General features: G+C 42.0%; 1 protein-coding gene across 2 annotated transcripts in view; it reads left to right on the top strand.

Annotated features, from left to right (window-relative positions):
• The first annotated feature begins 5,429 nt into the window (after positions 1-5,429).
• Positions 5,430-24,946, top strand: part of MYH15 (myosin heavy chain 15) — a 48,100-nt gene continuing 28,583 nt past the window's right edge. For both annotated transcript variants that reach the window (XM_075104062.1, XM_075104071.1), the window contains exons 1-17: positions 5,430-5,570; positions 6,822-6,925; positions 7,444-7,587; positions 9,283-9,439; positions 10,898-10,925; positions 11,812-11,905; positions 13,309-13,329; positions 13,933-14,025; positions 15,383-15,446; positions 15,539-15,637; positions 17,565-17,668; positions 18,203-18,341; positions 18,957-19,075; positions 20,143-20,292; positions 21,262-21,432; positions 22,502-22,681; positions 23,714-23,846. In XM_075104062.1, the coding sequence (XP_074960163.1) occupies positions 5,480-5,570; positions 6,822-6,925; positions 7,444-7,587; positions 9,283-9,439; positions 10,898-10,925; positions 11,812-11,905; positions 13,309-13,329; positions 13,933-14,025; positions 15,383-15,446; positions 15,539-15,637; positions 17,565-17,668; positions 18,203-18,341; positions 18,957-19,075; positions 20,143-20,292; positions 21,262-21,432; positions 22,502-22,681; positions 23,714-23,846 (1,891 nt within the window). In that variant the 5' untranslated portion in view covers positions 5,430-5,479. The remainder of the gene's footprint in view (positions 5,571-6,821; positions 6,926-7,443; positions 7,588-9,282; positions 9,440-10,897; positions 10,926-11,811; positions 11,906-13,308; positions 13,330-13,932; positions 14,026-15,382; positions 15,447-15,538; positions 15,638-17,564; positions 17,669-18,202; positions 18,342-18,956; positions 19,076-20,142; positions 20,293-21,261; positions 21,433-22,501; positions 22,682-23,713; positions 23,847-24,946) is intronic.

Here is a 24,946-nt window from a genome sequence, read left to right on the forward strand (position 1 = left end):
ATATAAGACCACAATATTGACACTATCTGTGTCTAGAGCTGATAAACGTTATTGCATTCCTTTGCAATATGTCATGTTATTAAAAATAGGTTAGTCACAAGGGCTTCTTATCAAAGTCCCTTGTTTCCCTAGAAACAGTGACCAGCATTAACCTTTCTAAAAGTAGACCCTGCGAGAGACAAATGTCTTTGGTTGTCACTGTTACAAATTTAATCTAGGGGAAATGTGCTGCAAATCCTGGTTCACATTAAGACAAAGAAAATAAACTCCAGAAAAACAGGAATAATATGGCCAATACCAATTCACGTCAGGCTATCAAGGAAAATAAATTGATCATGTTTGAACTAGTGCTGGCTGTGTCCCTCTCTAAGTGACACAGCATTGAAATTGCACTGGCATCAGCTACAGAAACAGTTGTTTGCAGCCCCAAAAAAGAAAAGGGAGGCGTGGGAGCGAGATTTTAATGTTCATGCAGGACTGAAGAAAGCTGAATATTTGCAGAACAGAAGAAACGTAAGTGATAAGGGAGTATTTGTAAAAAGATTACTTCCAAGCAAAGTAGGTGGTAATGGGAATAGTGTGTTTAGAAGTAAAGCTGCTGGCGATGTAAGAAAGGAGCAGGAGGGAGAGAATGTAAGTGCATTATACCTCCATGGCATGAAATAATCATATTTCAGTCTTCACAGCAGATTAACAGCATCCATAAATCCGGGTGATGCATGCAATTTACCTTGTTTCAAATTACATGATCAGGAGCATCTGCTTGAGCTTTACACACTCACTGTTCGCCTAAGCAGCTGAGATCACTAGCTCTGTTTACTTTTTCCCCAGATATAAAGCAAAAAGGTGATGAGTTAAATCTGACATCAACCTATATCCATGCTGCGGGGCACCGAGCACCTCTAAAGCAGCAGATTGCAGGGGTGGGAAGTGATTTTGGTTTCGGGAAACAAATGAGAGGAGCAGCCAGCCAGTCGAGCGCTGGAGCATAACATTCACCGCTCCTTTTCAGATCAAACGCATGTTCCTTTCACGGATGTATCCAGACCAGGACTGAAAGCCTCACCCCTAGCTTTAGCAGAGGCCCCTCTCCTCAATGTAAGCCTGTCTGGAAGTGGGCATGTCTCCAGCAAAGCAGTAGTGATTCTCTGTCTCTTTGTTACATTCCCCAAATGCTAAAAATACCAGGTCACTAAAGCACTTGAATCCTCAGACCTGCCACATCAATCTTCCCTCTTTGAGTCTATCGCTTCCATAAATCCCTCTGTTTCTTAAAAATCTACTTTGTCTGCGCAACCTGTCGCTGTCCAGTCATCAGGAAAACAGCTTTAAAAATAGCAGACTCAGTGTGCAAACATTTTTCTTCTTGCCGGGTCACAAACCAAACCACTTGCTCCTGCGGGTACCTAAGAATTCATTGAAGCTGTGGATAAGCTCCCTCCCTGCTCCCCCTTGTTTCCTTGGAATTGAGTTTTCTATAGCCCTAATATATTGTCTTCCCTTGTGGCCAACAAGCATTATCCACCGTATTTCTTTTCCTTTGTGCTTTTATATTCAGTTTATGCTAGAACCAAAGGAAACCTATATATCTACCTATGCTGGTAAAAGCAAATCAATCCGGATGTGTCAGTTGTTTTGCTATTTGTGGGCTGAAGTGAAATGAGAACTGAGTTACTTATGGCACTGTTTTACAGAAAAATTAGTTTACAGCAAGAAAGCCAGACATTGCCTAAACTCAGTCTCATAAATGAGTTTTCTGAAGCAAAGCACTCACTAAAATTGATGCCTACTTTGTTCATTATCTGTGATTCACTTTCCAGGCAGAAACAACATATTCTAAAATTTCTTTACTGTGTTGCCTTGCTCATAAACTGGGGAACACCTGTGTATCCCAAACCTGAGCCTGTAGTTTGGCTTTTATCCTCTGGGGCCCAAGAAAGGGATTTAAGGTGCTTGACTGGGACATGAGAACCCACATCCTAGTTTTGTTGCTTGAAGGCAGTTTGGTTCACATAACCAAATTCTCTTTAAAATTGCTTGTACCTTGTGCAAGAAGCTTTGATTTTTGTTTTCTAGGGGAGTTACATCTGAATAGTGTTAACTTCCATCTCCCCTGCCCCCCAAGCCACGGTAATTAAGTTCTGAGGCACTTGGAAAAGCAATGCTTGCCCCTGTGAAAACACAGAGGCAGGAAAAGTTTCTTCCATGAAGTCATGGAGCAAAAATGGTGTGGTGAGGGGCGGCTGGCGAGGAGCGTGCCGCTCCCCACTGACATTCCTGCCCCCCCTGCGCCAGGGCACAGCCACACATGTCCCCTCCTCGAGCATTGTCTCCTCACCCGGGATCCGGGGGACAAATATAGGCATGGAGGAAAACTGCTGATGCCTTTAAACGGTTATCACCAGTGACCTTGAGATAGGGGCATATAAAGTCTGGACCACACGGAGCCGTGACACTTTCTGTGTGCTCTCCAGGGTGAGTACCAACCTCTCTCTTCTAAATGCGGGTAGCCAGCTGTGCTCTAACACTGTGCCGTGGTTTTGATGTGATTAAGGTTTTCATGTGGCTTAAGGTTTTAGTAGTAATATCACTAAACATATAGCACTATGTTAGTCACCCTAGGATGCTGTTTGAATGCTGGGATAGCAAATACATGATTTTTGTCTAACACCAGCGCATTCATGTAGCCAGCTAGAATAACTGCTTAGGAAAGTATCAGGTCCCTTGTAGTTACACATCTGGGTGGACTGGTTAACCAGTATCTGCAAGTCTTATTTTCTGTCTTCTCTATCATTTGCAAGAGGTAATGGCTTATGCGGTTTGCAATTTTAAGAAGCTCGTTGGGCCAAGGAGTTCCTTAATCCAACCTGAGTTACATCCCTTGGAGAATTACTGGGTTCCCTTTCAAAGACAGGCAATGCCTACGGTCGTTTCTATCGCAGACGAGCCATTAGCACTACAGTAGCCCTTCCAACAGCCCCAGCAAGGAAAGATGAGGTCCCTCCTTTCCAAGCCTGAACGCACCACCAGATTGTTGGTGGTCTTGGGCGCACCCCTTAACTTTGTGTAACAATATTGGCTTTCTGCAGGGTCTAGGTGTTTTCAAGGATCTTCCAAAGTTCATATACATGGGCCGGGTCTTTTGATTGTTAGCTAGAATAGACTGACAGGAAAGCAAACGTCTTTAGCTCTGCCTTGTCTTTCCTGACTATACAGCCTTTTAAAAACAAGCCTATGACCATAAACCAAAGAGCACTTCCAATTTCTCATACCTGGCAATGGATTTGCCTCATTGAGCTCTCCACACCTGCAAGGTGTGTGCTGCCTGGGCTCTGACCTCTGTCGTAGCTCCAAGGACATGAGACTGCTGAAGAAAAAGGGTTTCCCTCCCACCTGCCATAGTGCTTCTTTACACCATAACACGTTTGTCATAGTGGTTGGCCCTGAATGCATATGAAAAAAAAAAAAAAAATGAGATAAGAAGGTGATAGCTGAGTGACTGTCCCTAAAAGGTCTGCAAACGGAGCTAGGTTGCACAGCATGGCTTAGAGTACTTTAGTGTATATTAGGACTTGTGAGAATCTGTCCTGAGTCCGAGAGATTAACACTGGGGTGGCCTCTCTGGCATTTGCACGTTTAATGTGAAATGATACTTATATGTTCTATCGCTGTTCTGTTTAAATGTGTGAACTGATGTAATTTCACTGCTCTGCTAGACCTAAGACACGCTCCCCATGGGAGAGAGACTTTGCCGTGCTAGTTTTGAGTTCTGCCTCCAGCTGGGGATTTTGGTCAGCTCAGATGATATTAAATTAATTGGCAATAGTTCTGCTTATGTAGGCCCTTAAACTTTAAAAAGGAAAAAAGTTAAGGCTAGTCTGAGGAGGAAAGTTTTTGCTCTACAGCAATAAGACAGAAGGTCTCAAGCTTGTACTGCAGCAGTGGGAGAGGCTGCGGGAGAGGGCTGAATGTAAAATGTTTGGCAGCTCTGCTGTCTTAGGGCTTTACATTCCCTAGGAGGAATGTGTTGAAAAAAAAACTGCCTGGGTGGTGAAGAGTTTTTATCCCTAGCAGGATTTTGTTAGAAATAAACTAAATTAGATTTTGGAAGACTACAGTGTCTGTCTTGATAGGGCTCTTGAAAATTTGTCCAGCTGCTGTGGATATTGCGCAGTAAATAAAATAAGGGAAGAGGTAATATCTGAGGGTCACTTGTACAGCTTCAAATAGTAATTAAATGGTGTCTTGACTTTAAAGAAATGAAAGAATCTGAAATTCTTAAATCGTGTGCGCGCACACACGTGTGTGCGTGTACACCTTTTAGCAGTGGGACTTCTTTTAGGTGTTCTCTGGATAGCATCATGAGTATTTTACGCACGTATGAGAGTGTGTGTCTGAAAAAAAATATATAAACAAAAAACATATCCGTACGATTGTTTTAGAGAGTACATAATCAAATTAATTGTTTGGCAGTACAAACCCAGCAAACTGTTCTCACTTACACCCATGTCCCCTGCCCTCTGTTTCATGATAAAAGGCTTCTAAACACCATGGCCTTGTCTTTTGAGGAAAAAAGTGTAGGTATTAAGCTGGACTAATAAGCCCAAAACAATCTAAAAAAAGCTATGAAGCCCTTGCACCAATACTACAGATACACTTGCCCTCTGCCATGCCTTGCTGCAGGGGGATACCCAAGCTGGTGAATTCAGAGGTACCAGCAACCTGGGAACCTGAACCAGCACAGGACTTCCCCAAGCCTGTTAGTCTTGATTTTCCTAACATGCTAATTCACACGATCAGAGGAGCGCGCTGCAGGTAGCAGAGCTGTTTCCAGCTCCAGTGCTGGCTTTCTCCAGCACAAACGTGGGCGTATGTCCCTGGAGCCACACCAAGGGTGTAACGCACACCCTTGCAGCAGTTCTCAGTTTGTAGCAGTGAAGTCTTGCTCCATGATTCCCAGAAAATACCTGCCTGAGACAATGCTTGAAGTGGCTGAGTGGCATGGCCCCAGGGAGACGTGCTGGAGAGCATACGCCTGCTCCAGGGGAATTTGAAAGGGGCCAGAACAGGCTCCCACTAAGTGGTTTTTAAAACCACAGCTTCAAGTGGTCCATTTTATCTCCTGCTCTTAAGGACCATTCATGTCACAAGGAAGAGATTAAATTCTCCTGTGGAGATAACTGTGACCCATGTCAAGGTTTTGAACCATACAGGATCTGGCTGGCTTTAAATAAACTGAGCCGGGGAAGGGTTTAATGTGCAGTATAATCCTAATGGTGCAGTATAGTCCCAAATCTGTGTTAGGTATTTGTGTTCAAATTAATCATCGCTTTGATCAGCCACCTGCCACATTGTGCTGAGTGTTTTGTATTGCCTCCAATCATCCATGAAACAGGTTTCCCTCCCTCCCCTTTTCTTTGGTAGACCAGGTCCCTTTCTTTTCCCTCTTTGAGCTGCGCTACCTTGAACCCTTGCCAAGATGATGGACATGACAGAATTCGGGGAGGCTGCTCCCTTCCTCCGAAAGAGCGAGAAGGAGCTGATGATGCTACAAACAGTCGCTTTCGATGGTGAGTTGCAGTACCCTTTATGCTGCCACTGGTTGGTTAAGAGGGATAATAGTTACATCCAAGGGTAGCTGTGGGAATGCACAGCACAGTGGGATGCAAAGCCTGTGCTGCTGCTGTTGCTTTTTGAGGTGGCTAGTTCAACCAAGTTCTAGCTTCTTCATTCTGTAAAGCTAATAAAACCCGCCAGGTAGTCCTAAATAGAAATAATCTATCAATTTATGGTAAGTAGTTATTAACTAGATTTAGAAGCGAGGCACATTTGTACTGCTCTGCTAAAGGGAGGATCACTTCTTTGTCCGTTTGAAAGAAAAATGCCACACGTTGATGTTCCTATAATGAGTCTCCTAAGAATGGAGTCTCCTTCCCTGAAGACATTCAAAATCCGCCTGGACGCATTCCTGTGCCCCCTGCTCTAGGTGTCCCTGCTCAAGCAGGGGGGCTGGACAAGATGATCTCCAGAGGTCCCTTCCAACCCCTACCGGTCTGTGATTCTGTGAGAGAGATTCTGCAACCTGACTAGATGTCTCATTCTGTTGTGCCTGTACATCGGTTTGATTTGCAGCCTGTAGGAGAATCTGACGTTAGTTTTTAGTTTCCCATAACTTATTTTTCATGAAGGGGATTTATATGAGCCCTGAGGTGCAATAGTAAGTATAAATACACCAATAACCATAGCATTTCGTTATTCAGAATAGTTGCTGTAACTAAGGTCCTAAAGTCTAGTACAGCCACTCCAAACTCTAAAAAGCCACATGCATAATTCAATGTGAGTTATTAATATTGCTGTTTTTCAAGACAAACCTCAGAAGAATGTGCAGGAATAAGGTTAAATCTGACAGCTGGCAGGCAAATAACGTGGGCTGAATTCCTTGCTCAGACTCCGATTTTCTGTGTGACTTTTTAGCAAATGCCTTAATTTGGGCTTCGATCTCAGTTCCTCCATCTGCACACTGGTGATAATGATTATGGATTTCCCATGGAGGCTGAGGCTTAGCCAGCATTTGTGAAATATTTTGACACCTTGTGCTGGAGGGATCTAGAGGGAGCCAAGTGGTAGTTTCAAAGGGGAGACATTTGGGAGCCCTATGCCTTCTGCTTTGGCAGGCAGCTCCCCAGCATTGCCGATCTGCTGCAGTCCCAGAGGTTTTGTGTCACTTGTGCAGCAAAGGTAACCCAGCAATCTCGCTTAGCTAGGCACGGTGTTACTGTTCGATGCAAGGCTACGAACCCTCGGTCCCCTTTATTTCACAGGGAAGAAGAAATGTTGGGTTCCTGACGAAAAGAAAGCTTACGTTGAAGCTGAAATTACAGAAAGCAGTGGTGGAAAAGTGACTGTGGAGACGACAGAGGGAAAGGTACAAAACTGGTTTTGTCAGATCCGTGACTAACCAGGCTGGAGCAGCAAGCTCCAGAAACTACCTGTCCCGGTTTAAACTCAGATGCCTGTTTCATGAAATGGGCTGCAAATGGGAAGCCCCAGTAACTGATGCCATATCAGAATAACAGATGAAAACCAGCGATGCGGTGGTGGGTAACTGAGCATCTGCCACTGCACAGCAGCAGGTGGGCTGTGAGCGGAGGTATGCAACCAGCCAGTTCTGGTTTGGACCCCACAAGTAAAAGCCCAGGCTGTAGCTAAGTCCCATGGCTCCTTTTGCAGCCATACCACTGTGCTCCTTACTTTTTATCATCTCAGCTTTCCCCCATTCTTCTGATAGCTGTGAAAACAAATGGTCTTACGTACGTAGGCTAGGTTTGAGCTCAAGGACTTCACTCTGCAGGGAAGAAAACCAGTATGTTCTTCTATAAGGTGTGTGAAGCAAGAGAAAATCCCAGTGTTTTCCAGTGTTGCCGTACTTGTTTCTCTTTGCAGACCATGACTATAAAAGAAGATGACGTGCAGTCAATGAACCCTCCCAAATTTGACATGATCGAGGACATGGCTATGCTGACGCATCTGAACGAGGCGTCTGTGCTGTACAATCTGAGAAAGCGCTACAGCAACTGGATGATCTATGTAAGGGTCATTGCAAGTGTATATTTAGAAATCTGCATTTCAAGCGCAGATTTCATGTTCGAACATGTTGTGTTCTTCATATTCAGTTTACAACTTTGATACATCACAAAACTGAGGGGCTTCTCATCTTTTCAGGAAAGAAGTTCCTTGGAGCTGGCTTGTGTCTGAATATAGACAGACAAAACTGAATTAATAAGATGGTGTCTAGTTCTTTGGTTTTGCTTGTCTAGGAGAGGGGTGTCATTGCACATTTTTCAGCAATCAAGGTGTTGGGGAGACCTGGTTTATTTTTCCTCTCCTAATATTAATCCAAGTCAGTGCTGGCCATAGAGGTTTCCTTGTTAAGAAACAATGCCTCAAGCTTAGACCACACACATAACTTCTTTTAAGTATGAGCCTTTCTGTCTTTAGTTCCCTTCATTTTCAGTGCTGACATCTGTCTTGTTTCACTCAGCTTTTTCCCTTGCTCTGTATCTTCCCCATGACATCATTAACATAATTTCTGTCAGCACCAGAACAAGCTTAGTAGCATCTAATTCTATGAGGCCAAACTTTAGCTCTCAGTTTGCTGCATTCAATTGTGTCTGCAACCGGTCAGGGGAATCTACAGATTTTCTAGCCAATCCCTGTTCCGGTTTTTGGTGTTCATCAAAGGAGTAAATCCAACTTTTTCCCACTTAAATTCTGATTGTTAAATGTTTTTTGCATTTCTCTAATAATCCCTGTATGGATGTGTATGGCCTAAATCATAGCTTTGCTTGCAGACCAGTACAGGTAGAAAAATAAAATTGCCATCTTGCCTTAATCTGTTTACTGGTTGGGGTTTTTCTTTTCCTTGTGGAAAATAGGACTGAGGACTCATGCCAAGGCCATTCTGGAGCTGGTCCTAATGCTATTTTTAGGGGAAGACACCTGGATTTCACCCAAAACTTTTAGAATATAATTGAGTCATTAATCTGTGTGCATGTAGTGCTTATGCCCATATAATAACTGGGTTTCTTTGAAGGTTTTTTCTTGAACCTGGACTAAGTACCTGAAAAGTTACCAACTAACACCAGTTCCCTGAGGCTACAACTGAAAACTCCTCCTTCTTCAGAGTGACCAGGCCCCAGCTAACTCATGTAGAGAGCCCAAAGAGTGACTATAAAGATAGATTTTTACCAACTGTTTCTCCAAAAGCTGAAAAAATCTCCACAGCTTTGGGCAATTACACTATGAAGTTGATTTCTCTTTGAATGCCCACCAGAAATTGCCCCAAGGTACTCACATCAAATTAATAATGGGAGATTGTTTCCTCTCCTAAGAATGGAGTTTGAAAAGGAAAGCTGTAACTTTTCCTTCCTTTGTAATGGCTGTTTTCAGGAGGAAGCAACTCTCATGGGGTAGCAAGGCAGAAAACCAGGTCTTTTTGCTGCTCCTTTGTTTTGCTGAAGGGGCTGCTTCTGGTGGTCATCTTGAAAGTACTTTTCCTGCTTTGGAAAACTGTTTAATACCTGTAGTTTTGATATCAATTGCCAATAGGAAGTCACTTAGCAGACCAGTGTCTTTAGAAATTCAGAATAAAGGGTGAAATTCAAGTCATAATTCAAACTCAGATAAGAAGCTGGCAACACCAGGTCCTGCTTGGTTAACTAAGACTTTTTTTCTTAATCCTTGAGTGGGTTTTTTTCACTCTTGTTTTGTGTTCCTCTCTAGACCTATTCTGGTTTATTCTGCGTGACTATAAATCCCTACAAGTGGTTGCCTGTCTACAAGCCGGAGGTTGTTGCTGCATACAAAGGCAAGAGGCGGTCAGAGGCTCCTCCCCACATCTTCTCCATTGCTGATAATGCATACCACGACATGCTGCGTAGTAAGTGGCACTGTTTGTTCTCAAATTTGTTTTTGCTTTATTTAGCTGACATGACTGGTACCGGATGGAAGTTTGTGAGAGCTTTTGCAGTGTCCAACAAATGTGCAAATGCTCTACAAGAAACAGGGCCTTGGCAGTCTGCTTCATTTGTTAACTATATGTGTGTATATATATACACACTTTTTTTTCTTTTTAAACTCCCCTGACTGTTCCTGTGGTACTTCTGGTAACAGTAAGCTCTGTATATGGATTATCTGTACAGTGCACAAATTTAGCTGTCTGAATGGGGTGAATCCATCAGTTTGTAACAGAAATAGGGCCATGCCCCAAAGGCCTGTAATTATTTTCCCAACCTTAAAATTAACCTTACTGTCAGTTTATGCTCAGTATTCTAACGCTTCTCAGATGTATGCATTCAAAGGTTAGTGAAGGCCAGCTATCTAGGGTGCTGTGCGTACATCGTTTGCGTGAACCTGCCGTGGGTCTGGGCACTAACCCTGTGGCGATGAACTCCAGATTTTCCTGGTACATTTCCTTGCCCTGACACTCAAGTTACTGGAAAAAGAGTTTATCAGCAGGGGGCAGCAGTGATGTGCTTACACCAGGCCCTGCGAGGCGGCAGGGTAAAGCCGCAAAGAGACTTGGTGGGAACACATCCTGCTGCCACCTGGTTTTAACAAAACGGAAAGTGCCACAACTTTGAGGGGACGGGGGGTGTGTGTGTGTGTGTGTGTGTGTGTGTGTGTGTGTGTGTGTGTGTGTGTGTGGCTGCGAAGAGATGCTCTTTCATCAGATAAGGGTGAAATACGGCCAGGCTTCCTGATACATAGCCCGTCATGATGACTGGAGTTAAAACAGAAAAGAGATATTAGGCTTAATGGCTTGGGAAGCTGCTATGATTTAGCATTTGCTGATCTTGGTTAATAACGTTTTAAGGTTGCAAAGCATTCTAATAAATGCTTATTTCTTGTCAGGCCATTAATAGTGGGGACACTATAAAACTTCATTCCAGCAGCATGGCCAACTGAAGAAGAGTACATAAGCGTAGTTAAGGAACGGCCTTTGAACAGACAGCAAAATTAATTGGGTTTGTCTACTATTGCAGGAGCAGAAGGGTCAGATGTAAGCAAAGACATATTCAGGAGTAAAAAAGGAAACATTCTGATGACAGGAAATTCCGTTCTTTATTATAGTTTCCCAGACAGAGGGGGAATGTACACAACTGACAGGTCTTTAATACCAACTGGAACAAAACACAAGAGGAAGATTCAGGGCAGGGCTAGAACTTGCACTGCTGGAGGTCAGACTAGGTGATACTAGTTTTTATCTTTCCATCTCTTCTTCATGTGATTCCTATCCTTTCAGGACTGATTCTGGAATAGTTGATACTCATTTGCAATTATAATAAGTAATTTGTACAGCCTACTAAGTTTGTCTCTCTTCCCCCCCCCTCCACAGATCGGGAGAATCAGTCTATGCTGATCACGTAAGTGCTTCTTTTTTGACTGATTCGAGAGTCTGTTGCTTTGAAAAACTTAGAAGAAAAAAATCATACTAAAATGCAAGTTGACCCTTGAAAGCTCAGCTAAATTGCCTGGAACTTGATCTGAGCCAAGTAACTGGCAATTTGGCCATCTGATGACTGCCTTGGACGCCATGGGAAAGGAGCAGCCAAGGGTGTGATGGAGGCTGGCCCATTTCTGATCCCCATCTGGTGTTCATTCCAAGTAGGCACGAAAACAACTCACCGGGCAGTTAAAGAAGCTTCTTCCAGGATTAGCCTTGCTGTGGCTGCCCTCTTCAGACATGGAAGACTCGTTCTTTTCAATGTGGCTGCTCTTGCTGCAGATCGTAGTTAAGAATGTTGTTGTTATGTAGACACAGCTAAAGGGAGGGAGATGACCAAGGCAGGAAAAAAGAGGCACGTCATTTACTGGCAAACATGAAAGATGGAGAGCTGGGTGTCTTTCCACACAGTTCACATGTACCCCTGCATAATGCTGGCAAATTACTGCAGCTTTTCTGTACATTTTCTAACTCGTTAGCAGTATACAGGTATAGATTAGATCCTCAGTCTGGATGTTTGTAATAAAACCTCATTCCCTTAAAGGAAGCTCAATGTAGCATGGGTTTGTACTAGATTTCTGAGCCCAGTCACAGGAAGAATTAGTTGCTGCTATCGTAGGCATTCACCTCTTCATTCAGTCAATTTAACATGATTTCCACTGAAATGGCCAGACAACAGGCTGCAGAACTCAGAGTCAGTGATTCTGAGAACAGCATGTGCGGGGAGGAGCTGGCAGGACAGGAGGGTGAAAGGATGAGTTACAGCTGTTTGAGCAATGCCTATGTTATCTTCCTCCTTCCTTTAGCGGAGAATCCGGTGCTGGCAAGACTGTCAACACGAAACGCGTCATCCAATACTTTGCCACAGTGGCAGCCCTGGGTGAACCTGGTAAAAAGAATGTAAGTCTGCTGGTGGCTGTTTTATTTCAGACTTCCAAGGTTTTTCTGTTGTCTACCACTAATCTCGCAAGTCTGCATCCCAAACATTAGACCATGTGCTAGACCTCAACAGTCATTGTTAAGAAAAGAAACTGGTGAGAAAATATACTGATGCTTCTACATGGCATTACTGAGAGCATGCTGTTCTGAAGGTAGAAAGGCAACACTCACCTGAACTTGCCATGTTCCGGGCAGAGCAGCAAAGTCACCCCTGGTTCTGAACAGCTGCTTGTTGCTGCTGCTTTTTTCTAGGACACTTAGTTTTTGTGTGTGTTAAATATGTTTCTGATTGTGTTAAAGCTCGTCAAAAGATGGGGAGACTGTGAAGATCAAGAAATTTGATCTTTTTTCACACGGAAAATAGTCTTCAAAAGGACTAGCATTATCATTTCTCATCAAAATATTTGTTTTGTTGAAAGCATTTTTTGTCCACAAAAAAGGAGTGTTTTGACAAAATATTTTTTTCAATCAGCTTTTCTGTATATTTCTCTTTGGATAAGTGCTGTTCTGCTTATAACTGCTCTCTAAGGTTACAGTGAATACTGTATTCATGCTGCTTTTAATCTTGTGTTGCTGTGAGCTTTTTGGCTACGAGCTTCATTACACTTGGGGGCTCAATGCTCTTTTGTGGTGAATTAACTGATCCCTGTGAACTGTATTTATATGGCCAAAATTTCAGCCAGGCTTGGATTCTGTACATGTAACTCACATCACCAAAATCTAATATATGTTCATCTGAGGCTGGCAAGGCTTTTTTAACAAATGATTCAGTGGTCCAGACTAGCTTTCTGTGTGTAATGAGGTTGGTGTGCATAATGGTGTCTGAAATCTGGTGTGCTTGTGGAAAAATTGTGCAAAAACCAGATATCCCAGCTGGAAGATATTCCATGTAATTTATCAGCTCAGGTAACATTTTATTTTCATTATCATCACCCCTTTTTTTCAAATAATCCAAGAATTCAAGTGCAGCACGACCTAATTGTCTAAAATTTGTCTACTTGCATTTATATCCTTTTATTCTTACCACCTGGCACCAGTCTCTTTTTTCTGTCCAGTTAGTCAGTCAGCCTTTTGGTTCATTGTGGATCACCTCCAGAGCAAAACCAGGCAGATGTTTGGAGCAGGGGTTAAAACAACAAGATGGGTAGGAATATCACTTGGCTATTTTGTGATGTATGGTGAATGCGAAGTAACAGTCACATGTGCGTTTTGAAGGAAGGCTTCAAAAAGTCCTGCTGGTGTGCTGGTGCCCGCTAGACATCTACCTTGCCTAATCTTTATTTTTTTTTATGTCTTTCATGTTAGTACTCACATTCTCTCTCTTTTTTTTTTTTTTTTTTCCTCCATTGTTCCTCTTTTGACAGCAACCAGCTACCAAAACTGGGGTAAGTCATCAGCTTTGCTATTTCATCTTTTCCATGTGAAAGCGGTACTGGGCTCTGTCAGTCTGTGTCACGAACCTCAGCATTTCACTTTGCATGGCTCCCCCAGTGCCCAGGCAGTTAAAGTAGTCTGCTTCAGGAAACAAAAGTTTGTGCAAGTGACAGTTAATGCTTTTCTCATCTCCAAAAATCCCAAATATTACAAGCTCTGAGTGCTTTCAAATCTAATGCATTTTAGTGCTTGTCACTGTCCTCAATAGCCTCTCCCCTGCACACATTCATTTGGATGTCTCCGCATGCTTCACAGTACATGGGAAGATACAGCAATTTCTTTCATATGTAGATGGCATAAAATATCAAATCTACAAGGCAAAGCAGTAGTCAGCAGCAGAATGTTTGAGGCCTTTTAAGCACTCATAACTGACTGACAATCTTGCAGTTATGCCATTCATGCCTTGCCACCCCTAAGATGGAGCTAGGGGTGCCTTCTCTCTAGGGGTGGCTACGGTGGCTTCTCTCTGTAAGCGAATGCATGGCTGAGTTATAGTTGACAGCTGAGTTTGTGGCATGTAGGTTTCTCAATAGTATTTCAACCTTGACTTCTAGGGAACCTTGGAGGATCAAATCATTCAAGCAAACCCAGCCCTAGAAGCTTTTGGAAATGCCAAAACCCTGAGAAATGACAACTCCTCACGTTTTGTAAGTCTGTTACATAATGTGATGATGTCCTCCTCACCAATAGCCAGTTAATAACATCTCTGCAATAATACCATCATAAGTTCCTTCTCATTTTGTCCACTAAAATGGTTGGATTTCCACACAGTCAAATAATAACAAAGTAGTATCTAACTAGTAGCTAGACCTTAGTAGTAGTACTTAGTAGTAAAAAACTACTGGAAGGATTAAAGATAAAAAGAAACAAAGAATGATCCACCCTGAATAATTGTTTAAACTGTACATGATCAGGAGGCAAGCAAAGCCTAGCTTTATGAAGCCCTTTGAACAGCCATGGCAGATCTTCCCCAGGACTGCCTCTGCTGCATAGCCTTATTTTCCTACCATGTTTTCCACCAGCCTAAGTCATTCCCTCTCCCTATAATACCTCTGCTTTGTCACTAAGTGTCAGAAGTATACCACAGTCCCTGCTCCCTCCCACATCTTCTCTCTCTGCAGACCCACATGTGCAGCAGTACTCCTACCTTCGATCCATACCATCTACCTTTTTGGCTGGATAAGCTGCCCCTGCTTGTCCCTCAGTATTGACATGACCTTGGGCCTCTCCTCATTTCCATTAGGCTTATAGGAGAGCCGTCCCCTGTGGAGCTCTGCCTCTGCCACATCTGGTTGATGTTGGCTCAGAGGTCCAAAAGGAGTGGCACGAGGATGACAGCCTGAGTTTGTAGCCCATGCTTCCCTGACAAATCCAGTTAAAATTTAGATTGGAAGGAGTGGAGGGAGTCAGAGGTTGTAAGCGTCTATGGAAAGCTACAAAATTGTATAAGGAGTTTGTCAGCTGGAACGGAAATTAATTATTTTTAAAACTAGATGTGTTTGAATATGATAAATTAAATGAAAATTACCCAATTCTTATGAATTTGGGGGATGAATATGCAAATTTAAGCAGTGGGCAAAGCAGTGTAAAATCATAGCACCCTTCTGACGTACGCAGTTGCATGTATGTTAGCACTGCAAATGAGGAAGAGTTAAAAAAGGAGCCTGTGTGTCCTATGCCAAGGCTTATTGCTCTGAGTCCCGCATTCCAGTAAACCTGCATCATGAAGCTGGAAGCTGCACGCATTCCTGCATCTTAGCCTGGCAGATAAGTACACTCTTATCGTTTCCCCACAAGCTGATTACATAGCTGTATGTTCAGATTTAGGCTTGGAAAAGTGTAATATCATTGTTTGATATTTCTCATTGAAAATCTGTCTGTGCAAAGCCAAGGAGTCAGCATAAACTGATTCTTTGGGCCAAATGATTGCCTTTAAGCAGCATCCTTTTTTTCCCTCTGTGTATATTATATGCACTAATTAGAAAATTCTTCTGTGTGAATTAGGGTAAATTTATCCGAATCCATTTTGGAACCACAGGCAAGCTGTCATCTGCTGATATTGAGATTTGTAAGCAGCAAACTCTCTCCTTTTTAAAAATACAATTGCTCATCTGAAAGCTTGGAGAGCCTTTCTCACTGAATTTTCTTTTGTGCGACTAGATTTACTGGAGAAATCCCGAGTGATTTTCCAGCAACCGGGTGAAAGAGACTATCACATCTTCTACCAAATCCTGTCAGGAAAGAAACCAGAGTTACTGGGTAAGCATTAAGTAGATCCACAGCTTTTAAGAACCAACCTTCAGCTGAACAGGCAGTGGCTGAGGAGGGCAGATGGTAAACCCGTGTGCAGAAAGGCCCTTACGCTTTGACTTGATGAAAGTGAACTTCCACTGTCAAATACATGCTTTTAAAGATGCTGTTCCAATGGCAGCAACAGAAACCATTTTTCTCTGATATATTGATTCAGGTACCCTATAAAGTGAGGTGAAGTTACAGATTAGTCTAAAGGGAATGAGGCTCAGACAGGACTTTTAAAACATAGCATTATAAAGGCGAAAAAGGTCACACTCTGTTTGTGTTATCCAAGGTCTCGAAACATCTGGAAAATGCTACAACTCCACAGAATTTGTGGTGATAAAACTTTAATTACCCAGATCTTCACATATGAGGAGATTTGCTTATAGGTCCGTGAAGAAAAGCTAGTTTCCTCTTTCTGCCCCACGTACCAAAACAAGCATCCTGGCAAATATATGCAAAACTCCCTGCTGGTGATTATGTGGCAATTGTCCCTTTCAACCTTCCCCTGGGTAAATGCAGTCCCATAGACCTGCCGGAGAAGAGCAGAGAGCAGATGAGGTCTCTCTGCTCCCATCTCCTAATGCTTTGAATAAAACCTTCACTAGTTATTTAAGTGATGTGGCTTGCTGATTTTAATTTGTGCTTTGAAGGAACACATTTTATAACATAAATTGAAGAGTCACTTTATTGCTCCACTAAACTTCTACTAAGCCATAGCAATCGTCATCTGTTTTGAAGTCTTATTATCCTGACAGTGCGTGATGAAGTCCCTAACCCTCTTAGCTTTTACGTGGCCTAATTAATGATGATTACAGGGAAGATTTCAAGGAAGCATTGCACTGAGATTCCTGTGTGAATCCCTGTGCTGGGAAAGTATGCTCTTTCTCATAAACTGTCTGTCTATACAACAGCACACACCTTTTTGACCAGCAAGAACATATCTGCAGGCTCTTGAAGAGACTGAAACCAATGGGGACTTCTGTTTTGTAGACAAGAAATGTATGCATTTCCATATAAATGCATACTTATCTAAATATAGATAAGTATAAATATAGATAAACATAAATACTGAAAACCATAAATGTAAATGAATTAATATCTAATATAATGACTACTTAGCAAAGTAAGACAGGCTTATAGAGAATATGATTTTATATACACATATATTGATAGGCATACATATATTTACCTATATACATAATTAGACATGTAGCTATGTGTGTATGTATATAAAAGATTGAAATCTGGACCAAATCTTGGTCTGCTGAATGAGGGTGAAACTTTCTGTTGATTTAGGGAAGCGGGACTCTCCCTATAGTTTTGGAGCCAGTTAGCTTTCTAGAAAACAACGCCACTTTTGGGTTTTGATGTAAAGAAAAAGAAAAGAGGAGAGAAAGAGAGCTATATTCAGACTTCTGTTCATCAAAAGCCAAGCGTCTTCTGCAAAGAGTCCTGGAAGTTGCTATTTTGTGAGTCTATTATAAAAGAAGGGAACCATGCCCATTGTCCCTGTCTTGGATCATACCAAAAGCTTTTTCTCCTCTGTACTCAGATGGGATTTTTACCTCTAGAAGCATGCAAGGCAGAAAGTAGGGTTGTATGGGAAATTATGAACTCACTATACTGCAAAACATGCTTAATGGAGTGTATGCAGTATTCCCATGCTCTTTTTATTCACACTTTCTCTAACTCTTCAGACTGGAATAGTAGAATAAAAGAGTTGGCTGCTGCCCTGCAGTTGCAAAACAGAACAAAACAAACAACCAGAAAACATCTTTACACACAGTTGTGCAGAGACAAATGTACCTCAGAGTTGATCTTTCGATCTCCATTTTTTGGGGGATATCCTGAATGGATGGAAGCTTTGACCTTGGCAGTTCTTTTACAGATATGCTACTGGTATCTACCAACCCATATGACTACCACTTTTGCTCACAAGGAGTAGTTACAGTGGACAACTTGGATGATGGAGAAGAATTGATGGCAACAGACGTAAGCCTGTATTGATTTGACTTTGTGCTTCATAGATTAGGTGCATGTGGGGAGGAAAAGTGCTAGCAGGAGCCTAACTACTGTCACCGAAACTACTGGATTAAAGTGAAAGCAGGTACACCTGCTCTTAGCGTACCTGCTCAAGCAGGGGGTTCGGATGAGATGATCTCCAGGGGTCCCTTCCAGCCCCTACCATTCTGTGAAATGGGTCTTAAATGCATTCATACTATGAAGCACAAGGCCTGATAAACTATTATACCTTTGGTCTGGCCTTACTCCACGTAATGCTCACAGGCTCAATGTTCTTATAATTTTGGTATATAAAATGCTAGATAAAGGGAGTTCTCCTCCTGCTCCCCAGCCACTGATGGGTCTTCAGGGTGTTCCAGTGGCTGCTTTGTGAGATAACACCCCTTGGTAGGTTAGTAATATCTGCCATGCAAAGGTTACTAACATTTGCCATGCATTACAGGGCTGCAAAATGCCATTGCTTTTGAATAGGGAAGAAACAGAATACCTGTTTTCTTTTCTCAGCAAGCCATGGACATCTTGGGATTTGTGCCCGATGAGAAGTATGGTTCCTACAAGCTCACAGGTGCCATCATGCACTTTGGGAACATGAAATTCAAACAAAGACCCAGAGAAGAGCAGGCAGAGGCTGATGGCACTGAAAGTAAGAGTATCACCTAAAATTACTCTTTACCTTCAAAAGTCTGGCATGTGTCATGCGCTGTGTTGAGGAAGAAGCAGCCTGTTTGCTTTGATCTTGCAGAATGTAGCTCCTGCTCAGCAAGGAGAGCTGTGCTTTATTTGTAGCAGTAGCTTGTTCAGTGGTGGGCAGCCTTACTTATCAGAAGATGAATAGACACAGTCAGAGCAACCAATGAAATTCCATTTTTGTTACCATTTGAACAAAATGGTTGCAAAAAGTTCTTGCCTTATCTTTCTCTTTCATGTCTTCAGGTCTTGCTTCTTTACTTCTTCTTGCACCTGAAACTGTCTATAACCAGTCTATAATCAGGAGAAGCTGTCTATAACCCGGAGATATGTCCTTTTCCCTGAAGAGTTTCTCAAGTGTCATGCTTGTAGCAGTTGGGGTCTAAGGCAGCTAGATGACCTTCTCTACCACAAGGGAGAGAACAGGCACACCTAACACAAATGATTAAAAGAACAAGTTCTTTATCCAGTTTCTCTTTTAAAGTGGATGTACATTATATTTTTTTTCTTGATTAGGCCTGTTCCCATGTAGAAGTTCAAAACCAGCTGAAACCTTGTTTCTCTTGATCAGGTGCTGACAAAGCTGCCTACCTAATGGGAATCAACTCCTCTGATTTGGTTAAGGGCTTATTGCACCCTAGAGTGAAAGTTGGCAACGAGTATGTGACCAAAGGTCAAAGTGTTGAACAGGTAAGGAGAAGATTTCAGGGCAAGCCTTGAGGATTCATCTGTAACATTTCAGAGAGACAGACAGCTGCTAGAAATATTAACATGTACCTCTAGTACCTGTTCTTATTTTATATCCCCAAACTTGGGGGAATAGACAGTGAAAGTACGGGAAACTGGTGAAAAAACTGACAAAGGAATAGTGGCTGGCAGTGCCTTTGATAGGATTGTTTTTCTGATCTGTTAGTAGCAGCCACACAAGGAAACCAGGTGCAGTAAAACCACATGAGGATTGATCTCTAATTCTGGATGAGAATAGTTACCTAGAAGAGTTAAGTCATGGATTATTTATTCACTCATCACTCATTCATTATTCATGTAATTTTAAGCTCTGTGTGACCTCAATCAGCTAAAGGCAATATCCACTTAAAGGTATGTCTTAATTTAGGAAACAAAAGTCCTTGGGTTAACACTGCTGCAGCTGTAGCAGTATTGTAGAAGATACTGCAGCATTTTGGTTACAGTAAAAATTGTTGTTTGAAGACAGGCTGCGGTACAGGCTCAGAAACTAGAAAACTGCTGGAGAGAGGTCTACCATATGGGGGTACTTGCGCATACGCTAAAGAAGAGACTTTTGACAGACTTTTCTTATTGCCTGCTTATGCCATAGCACCCCTCAAAAATTAGAAGCAAATGGCAATGAGCAACTTGAGCACAGACGTCCCCTGTTCTGGCAGTAGCTCTGGACATCATGGCTGGCATCTGGCCCATGAGCTTTCTGGTACCTAACTTCCACAGAAATGTAAGGGATTAAAACATTTGCAACTTGCTGTCCAGCTGTTTCTCCAAGAGGTACTTTACTAGCACTTTATGTCTGTGTTAGTATACATACATTTACACAACAACAGTTTGAAGAAAATTCAACATAGATAATAGGAGAAACTCTGTGTTGTATTAAGTATGCCTTGGTGATTATGAGAACCATTGTGAAATTTCATTTAAATGATAAGTAGGGATTGAAACAGGCTACTGCACTGAATTCCACAGTGAATTCTGTTCCACACAGTGGTATTTTAAAACATGTGTTTTAGGTTTTGTATGCTGTTGGAGCCTTATCTAAGGCAGTGTATGATCGAATGTTCAAATGGCTGGTGGTCCGTATCAACAAGACCTTGGACACTAAGCTGCCAAGACAGTTCTTCATTGGAGTCCTGGATATTGCTGGGTTTGAAATCTTTGATGTGAGTATTAATGTGCAAGGACTTGGTGGAAGGACATAAAAGATACCAAGCGATGGTCTTGGGGCGTGTTTCTTTTTCTACATGAAGAGAAGACAAAGTACTGAGAAAGCTGTAAAGCAAATAATGTATATGATTTTACAAGGTTTTTCCATTAATAGATATAGAAAACACTCAGCATTTAGCACAGCTGGACATGCTAATCATTCCTGAGGAGGAAGAGTGGGGCAACTTTTAACAAAGACAACATCTCACATGCTTTGGGCTGTGTTTTAGGAGAATGTGTTGTTCCCACTCTTTCTCTCTGAGAGAAAGAATCTTCTATAGAGTATAATATTTCTTCCTGTTTGTATCTCAATATAAAGTATATATCTTCATCTCAATATAAGAAAGAAATTTTTTACAGTGAGAACAATCATTCACTAGAATCACATCCCCAGGGACTTGGTAGAGCCCCCATCACTGGAGATTTTCAAGATGTGACTTGGCAGGGTGCTAGATAATCTCATCTAGGCTCCCTTTCCCACGAAAGGGACCAGATGATCTTTCGAGGTCCCTTCCAACTTGGGCTGTTCTGTGATTCTATCATCATTGTAAACACATGTATGTGAGAAAAGCACATCACAGCTTCAGTTTCTCAGGATCCATTCCTGAAGATAAATACTTAATGCTGTTGCTGCTATGTGCTGCTCTCTGTACACAGCAGAGCAAAGAGTGCGTTGGCTTTACTTTGCAGGGATGGTGTGGCATGCTGCTGACAGAAAGGCTCATGAATCCTGAGATGCCCAATATCCAAATGGGTAAAATGCCAAATCTGGGCATCCTCACATTCCAGAGGACAACAGTTCAGTAGTTTCTCAACCAGCTACTGTTTAGGTTTTAGATGTAAACAGTTTCCTTCTTGCTGTTCCACCAAGCTCTTAACATAGTTAACTGTGGTGCAAATGCTTCTTTTTTCATATCCTTCTGCAGTTTAACAGCTTTGAGCAACTCTGCATCAATTACACTAATGAGAAACTGCAACAGTTTTTCAATCATCACATGTTTGTCCTGGAGCAAGAAGAGTATAAGAAGGAAGGCATTGAATGGGTATTCATTGATTTTGGCATGGACCTGCAGGCCTGCATTGATCTAATTGAGAAGGTATGTACAGGAGTACTAAGGTGTATTTACTGAATGGGTTTTATTCATGATGCTTCCTTGGAGATGTCCTCAAGTCCCAATGAACAGAATAGGATAAAGAGCAGAACAAGTTTCTTGCCTTTCTACATGCAATAAAGAATCAAAGAAAAATCAATATTTGCAGCATTTGTGGCTACCTAGTTTGACTTCTGTAAGTTTGCCTTACAGAGCCAACAGTAACCACAAGCTGTAACTGTTAATTTGTATGGCTATATAATCTTCCTCAGTTTTTACTTTTGTCTTCCTCTGTCCCTACTGTTTTTCCATTTACTTTGTTCGACATATGCTTAACATTAACTTATTTGTCAGCTTTTCAGGGGAAATGCTGTGTTGCAGTCACATGTCCTGTACCTCTGCCTGTGAGGCTCCTGTTTATTACATTACATGTTGATGTGCAAAGTACTTCATGCTCTTCCTAGCTTGGAACAATTGCTTCCCTCTCACCACTTCCCTGAATGAGATATGCCTTTCCTTTTCTCTTCTTTGGGAGTATAATGTGGTCCTGGTGGGGACAGCTGTCCCTTGCTATCTCTCTCTTTTTGTCATCTCCTATAGCATGGCATCTAACCCTGCTGATCTGTGAGGAAAAATGAAAATCTTAGTCCTGCATTCACGGGACATCTAGAACAACTGGAGTAGAAAGGCTGATTATTAAGTGCTCTTCTGCTTGATCACTTTCTTCTTTAGGGGTAGGATATCTGCGCATGATCCTAGTCCCTCAAACAATCTGTCTAGTGCTAGGAAGTTAGCTCATCTTTTCCTGAGACATGAATAATAAAATTCTGGTTGGTCCAACTGCCTTGAAAAGTAAATCAAACCCTTTCATCATAAAGCTTCCTGAGGCAGAAGTGACACATTGAGTAGTCAAAGGTGTAGTTACTGTCTTAACAGAATAGTCAAAGGCTTCCGCCTCAGGATGAGAAGAAATTTTTCAGGCTTAAAATTCCATCAGATCAAAATTAAAGGCTGCACAGCTACTGAAAGCAGGCAGCCTAAGCATTTTCCAACAAACGTGTTCTTAAATCCACAGCCATTGGGAATCCTGTCTATCCTTGAAGAGGAATGTATGTTCCCGAAAGCTACAGATATGACATTCAAAGCCAAACTCTACGACAATCATCTTGGCAAGTCACCTAATTTACAGAAGCCCAGGCCTGATAAGAAAAGGAAATACGAAGCTCACTTTGAACTTCTTCATTATGCTGGTGCAGTAAGTTCCTCTGCTGGCAGGTAGACTTTGTATTAGAGGTCTTCCAGGTGGGCTTTGGCCCATAGCGCACAAAAAGGAAGGGTGGGAAGGAAGAAGAGGGGAAGAAAGGAAGAGTGAGGAGTGAAAGCAGATATCTACTCTCTCTGCACAAGAATTGCAACACAGCAAGATGCTACCAGACTCCAAGACAAAATTATTTGCCATCAGTTTTTATTCACATTGGGACCAGCGTGTCGAAATAACCAAGGGAATTGGGTTAATTCTGCTGTGTTAACCTTCATGGTGGGATGAATGGGAATACAATACAGTATTGTGATACCCGAGCCAAAACTTGCCCAGTTTCAGAGCTCTGTTTTCAGACCAGATGGGCAGAAAGAATTTGAGAGGGACACAGGACATTTTTTATCAAACTAGAGTTGATATGAAGCCTCAGCACAGCAAAGCTGGAACCTACCTGATGCTGTTAATTTCAAATTATAATTGAATGTTAAGTAAATTTTGTATTTATTCAGAGAAATAATGTCCATCTTGCTCTTTGTCCACAGTTGTTAATGTATTCAGCAAAGAAAATTTGATTTCTATCCCCTTGTGGTACTAATAATGGAACACACTTTCCCACTAAACAAAGCTATGGCAAAGTCCAGGAGTTAGATTTTTAATAATTGAATTTCTGACAGAAAATCTTGGTTATTCCAGTGTAGCATGCTGCTGTGAAGTGAAAGTATTATTTGTGCATTTTATAGTTCAGCACTCATTAGTAGGGTTCCTGGGACACTGCCGACATGTGGTATCTCTACAGCCGGCCACATGGAGTCCATGAGAAAATGTAGGGATCAGGTAGTTTTAAGGTGTGTGTGGGATTCAGATGGTAATTATTAGTAAGAAAGTTTTGGGAAATAGGAAGCAGAGAGTTGGAGAGGAAGTGATAAAAAACTAGGTGTCATTTGCTTCAAGCCAAACCATAAAGAACTACTGGCTGCCCTGAAGGGGAACATTTGCACACACTGGTTTGTTTTCAATATCTTGCTGTAGGTTCCCTATAACATCATTGGGTGGCTTGAGAAGAACAAAGACCCGCTTAATGAAACTGTAGTAGGTATTTTCCAAAAATCATCCAACAAACTCCTGGCAAGCTTGTTTGAAAGCTACGTTGGCGCTGACAGCGGTAAGTGGAATTGGTTCACATGGGTTTTCTTTCATTTCTGGGATGTGTGCTTGGGAATGAATTTAAGAAGCAAAATAATTCTCCCAACTACAATTGTCTCAATGCTAAATGGGACAGTGACTAATTATTTATATGCGCATAGTATCTGTAGGAGTTCGCCAGTTATACCAAGGAGGCCAATAACTCAGCTAGTTTGAATGTGTAATACCTCTGAGCAATTTTGGCAAGGAAGTCTCTGTGTTGTGAACACCCTGAGTTTGAGCATGCAAGTGTTCAGATATGCAGGCAAGTGTTGCACAAAAAACTTTGTACATAAATGCCTATGAAAAGAAGAGCTCTTGTTTCCCATGCTGTAGTTCTCCTTGCTAGCCACCCCGAATTAAATAAGAAATACAAAGTTTGAGACAGTGTTTTGGAATATTTTGTTGGATTAGTCACAAGTAGACACTGAGGGTACCTGAACACCATTCCACATAGGCCAAAGTGGAAGATTTCGCCAATACATTTTCCTTTTTGGTAGCAGTTGGGTTTTTTTTTTGTTTTGTTTGACAAGACTAATGTATGTCTGAGGACATATTTAAGCTCTATGCATTACACAAAACTGTTTTATTTGTGAGAAGAGAAGACAAGCAGCAAGCATCCAGAAGACTGATCTTAAGTAAATAATACTGGCATTCATTACAAAGATGTAGCTCTCATGTCCTGAAGTTGCGATCACTTACAGCCTATTTGTTAGTAACCTCATTTCTATAGATGTTGTTGTCATGAATGATAAGACACTTTCTGAGGAAGCAAGGAGGCTGCAGACTTCATAATGTGAATAAGAGATGGAGCTGAATGTAAATAGCAAAAATCCTGCCACTAGCAAGTTCTTGCAAGTTACTAACTGCCTATCGGCCTGTGGATATTCCTATCTGTCAGAAATGCTACCTTGCTTTTTGTCAGTGTCAGGAGGAAAGAACAGCCTGTCCAGATTAGCCTCTTCCAGTCTTGGCAGTGTCACTTTCAAAAGGGGGAAAGGCTGTGGATAATTGCATCAAGTACATTGCACTCTTCACTTCTCCTTTTATGTTGACTATTGTTGACAGGTGACAGAATGC

Source organism: Phalacrocorax aristotelis, chromosome 1 (genome assembly GCF_949628215.1).
Source record: "Phalacrocorax aristotelis chromosome 1, bGulAri2.1, whole genome shotgun sequence".
In the NCBI taxonomy this organism is placed as follows: Eukaryota; Metazoa; Chordata; class Aves; order Suliformes; family Phalacrocoracidae; genus Phalacrocorax; species Phalacrocorax aristotelis.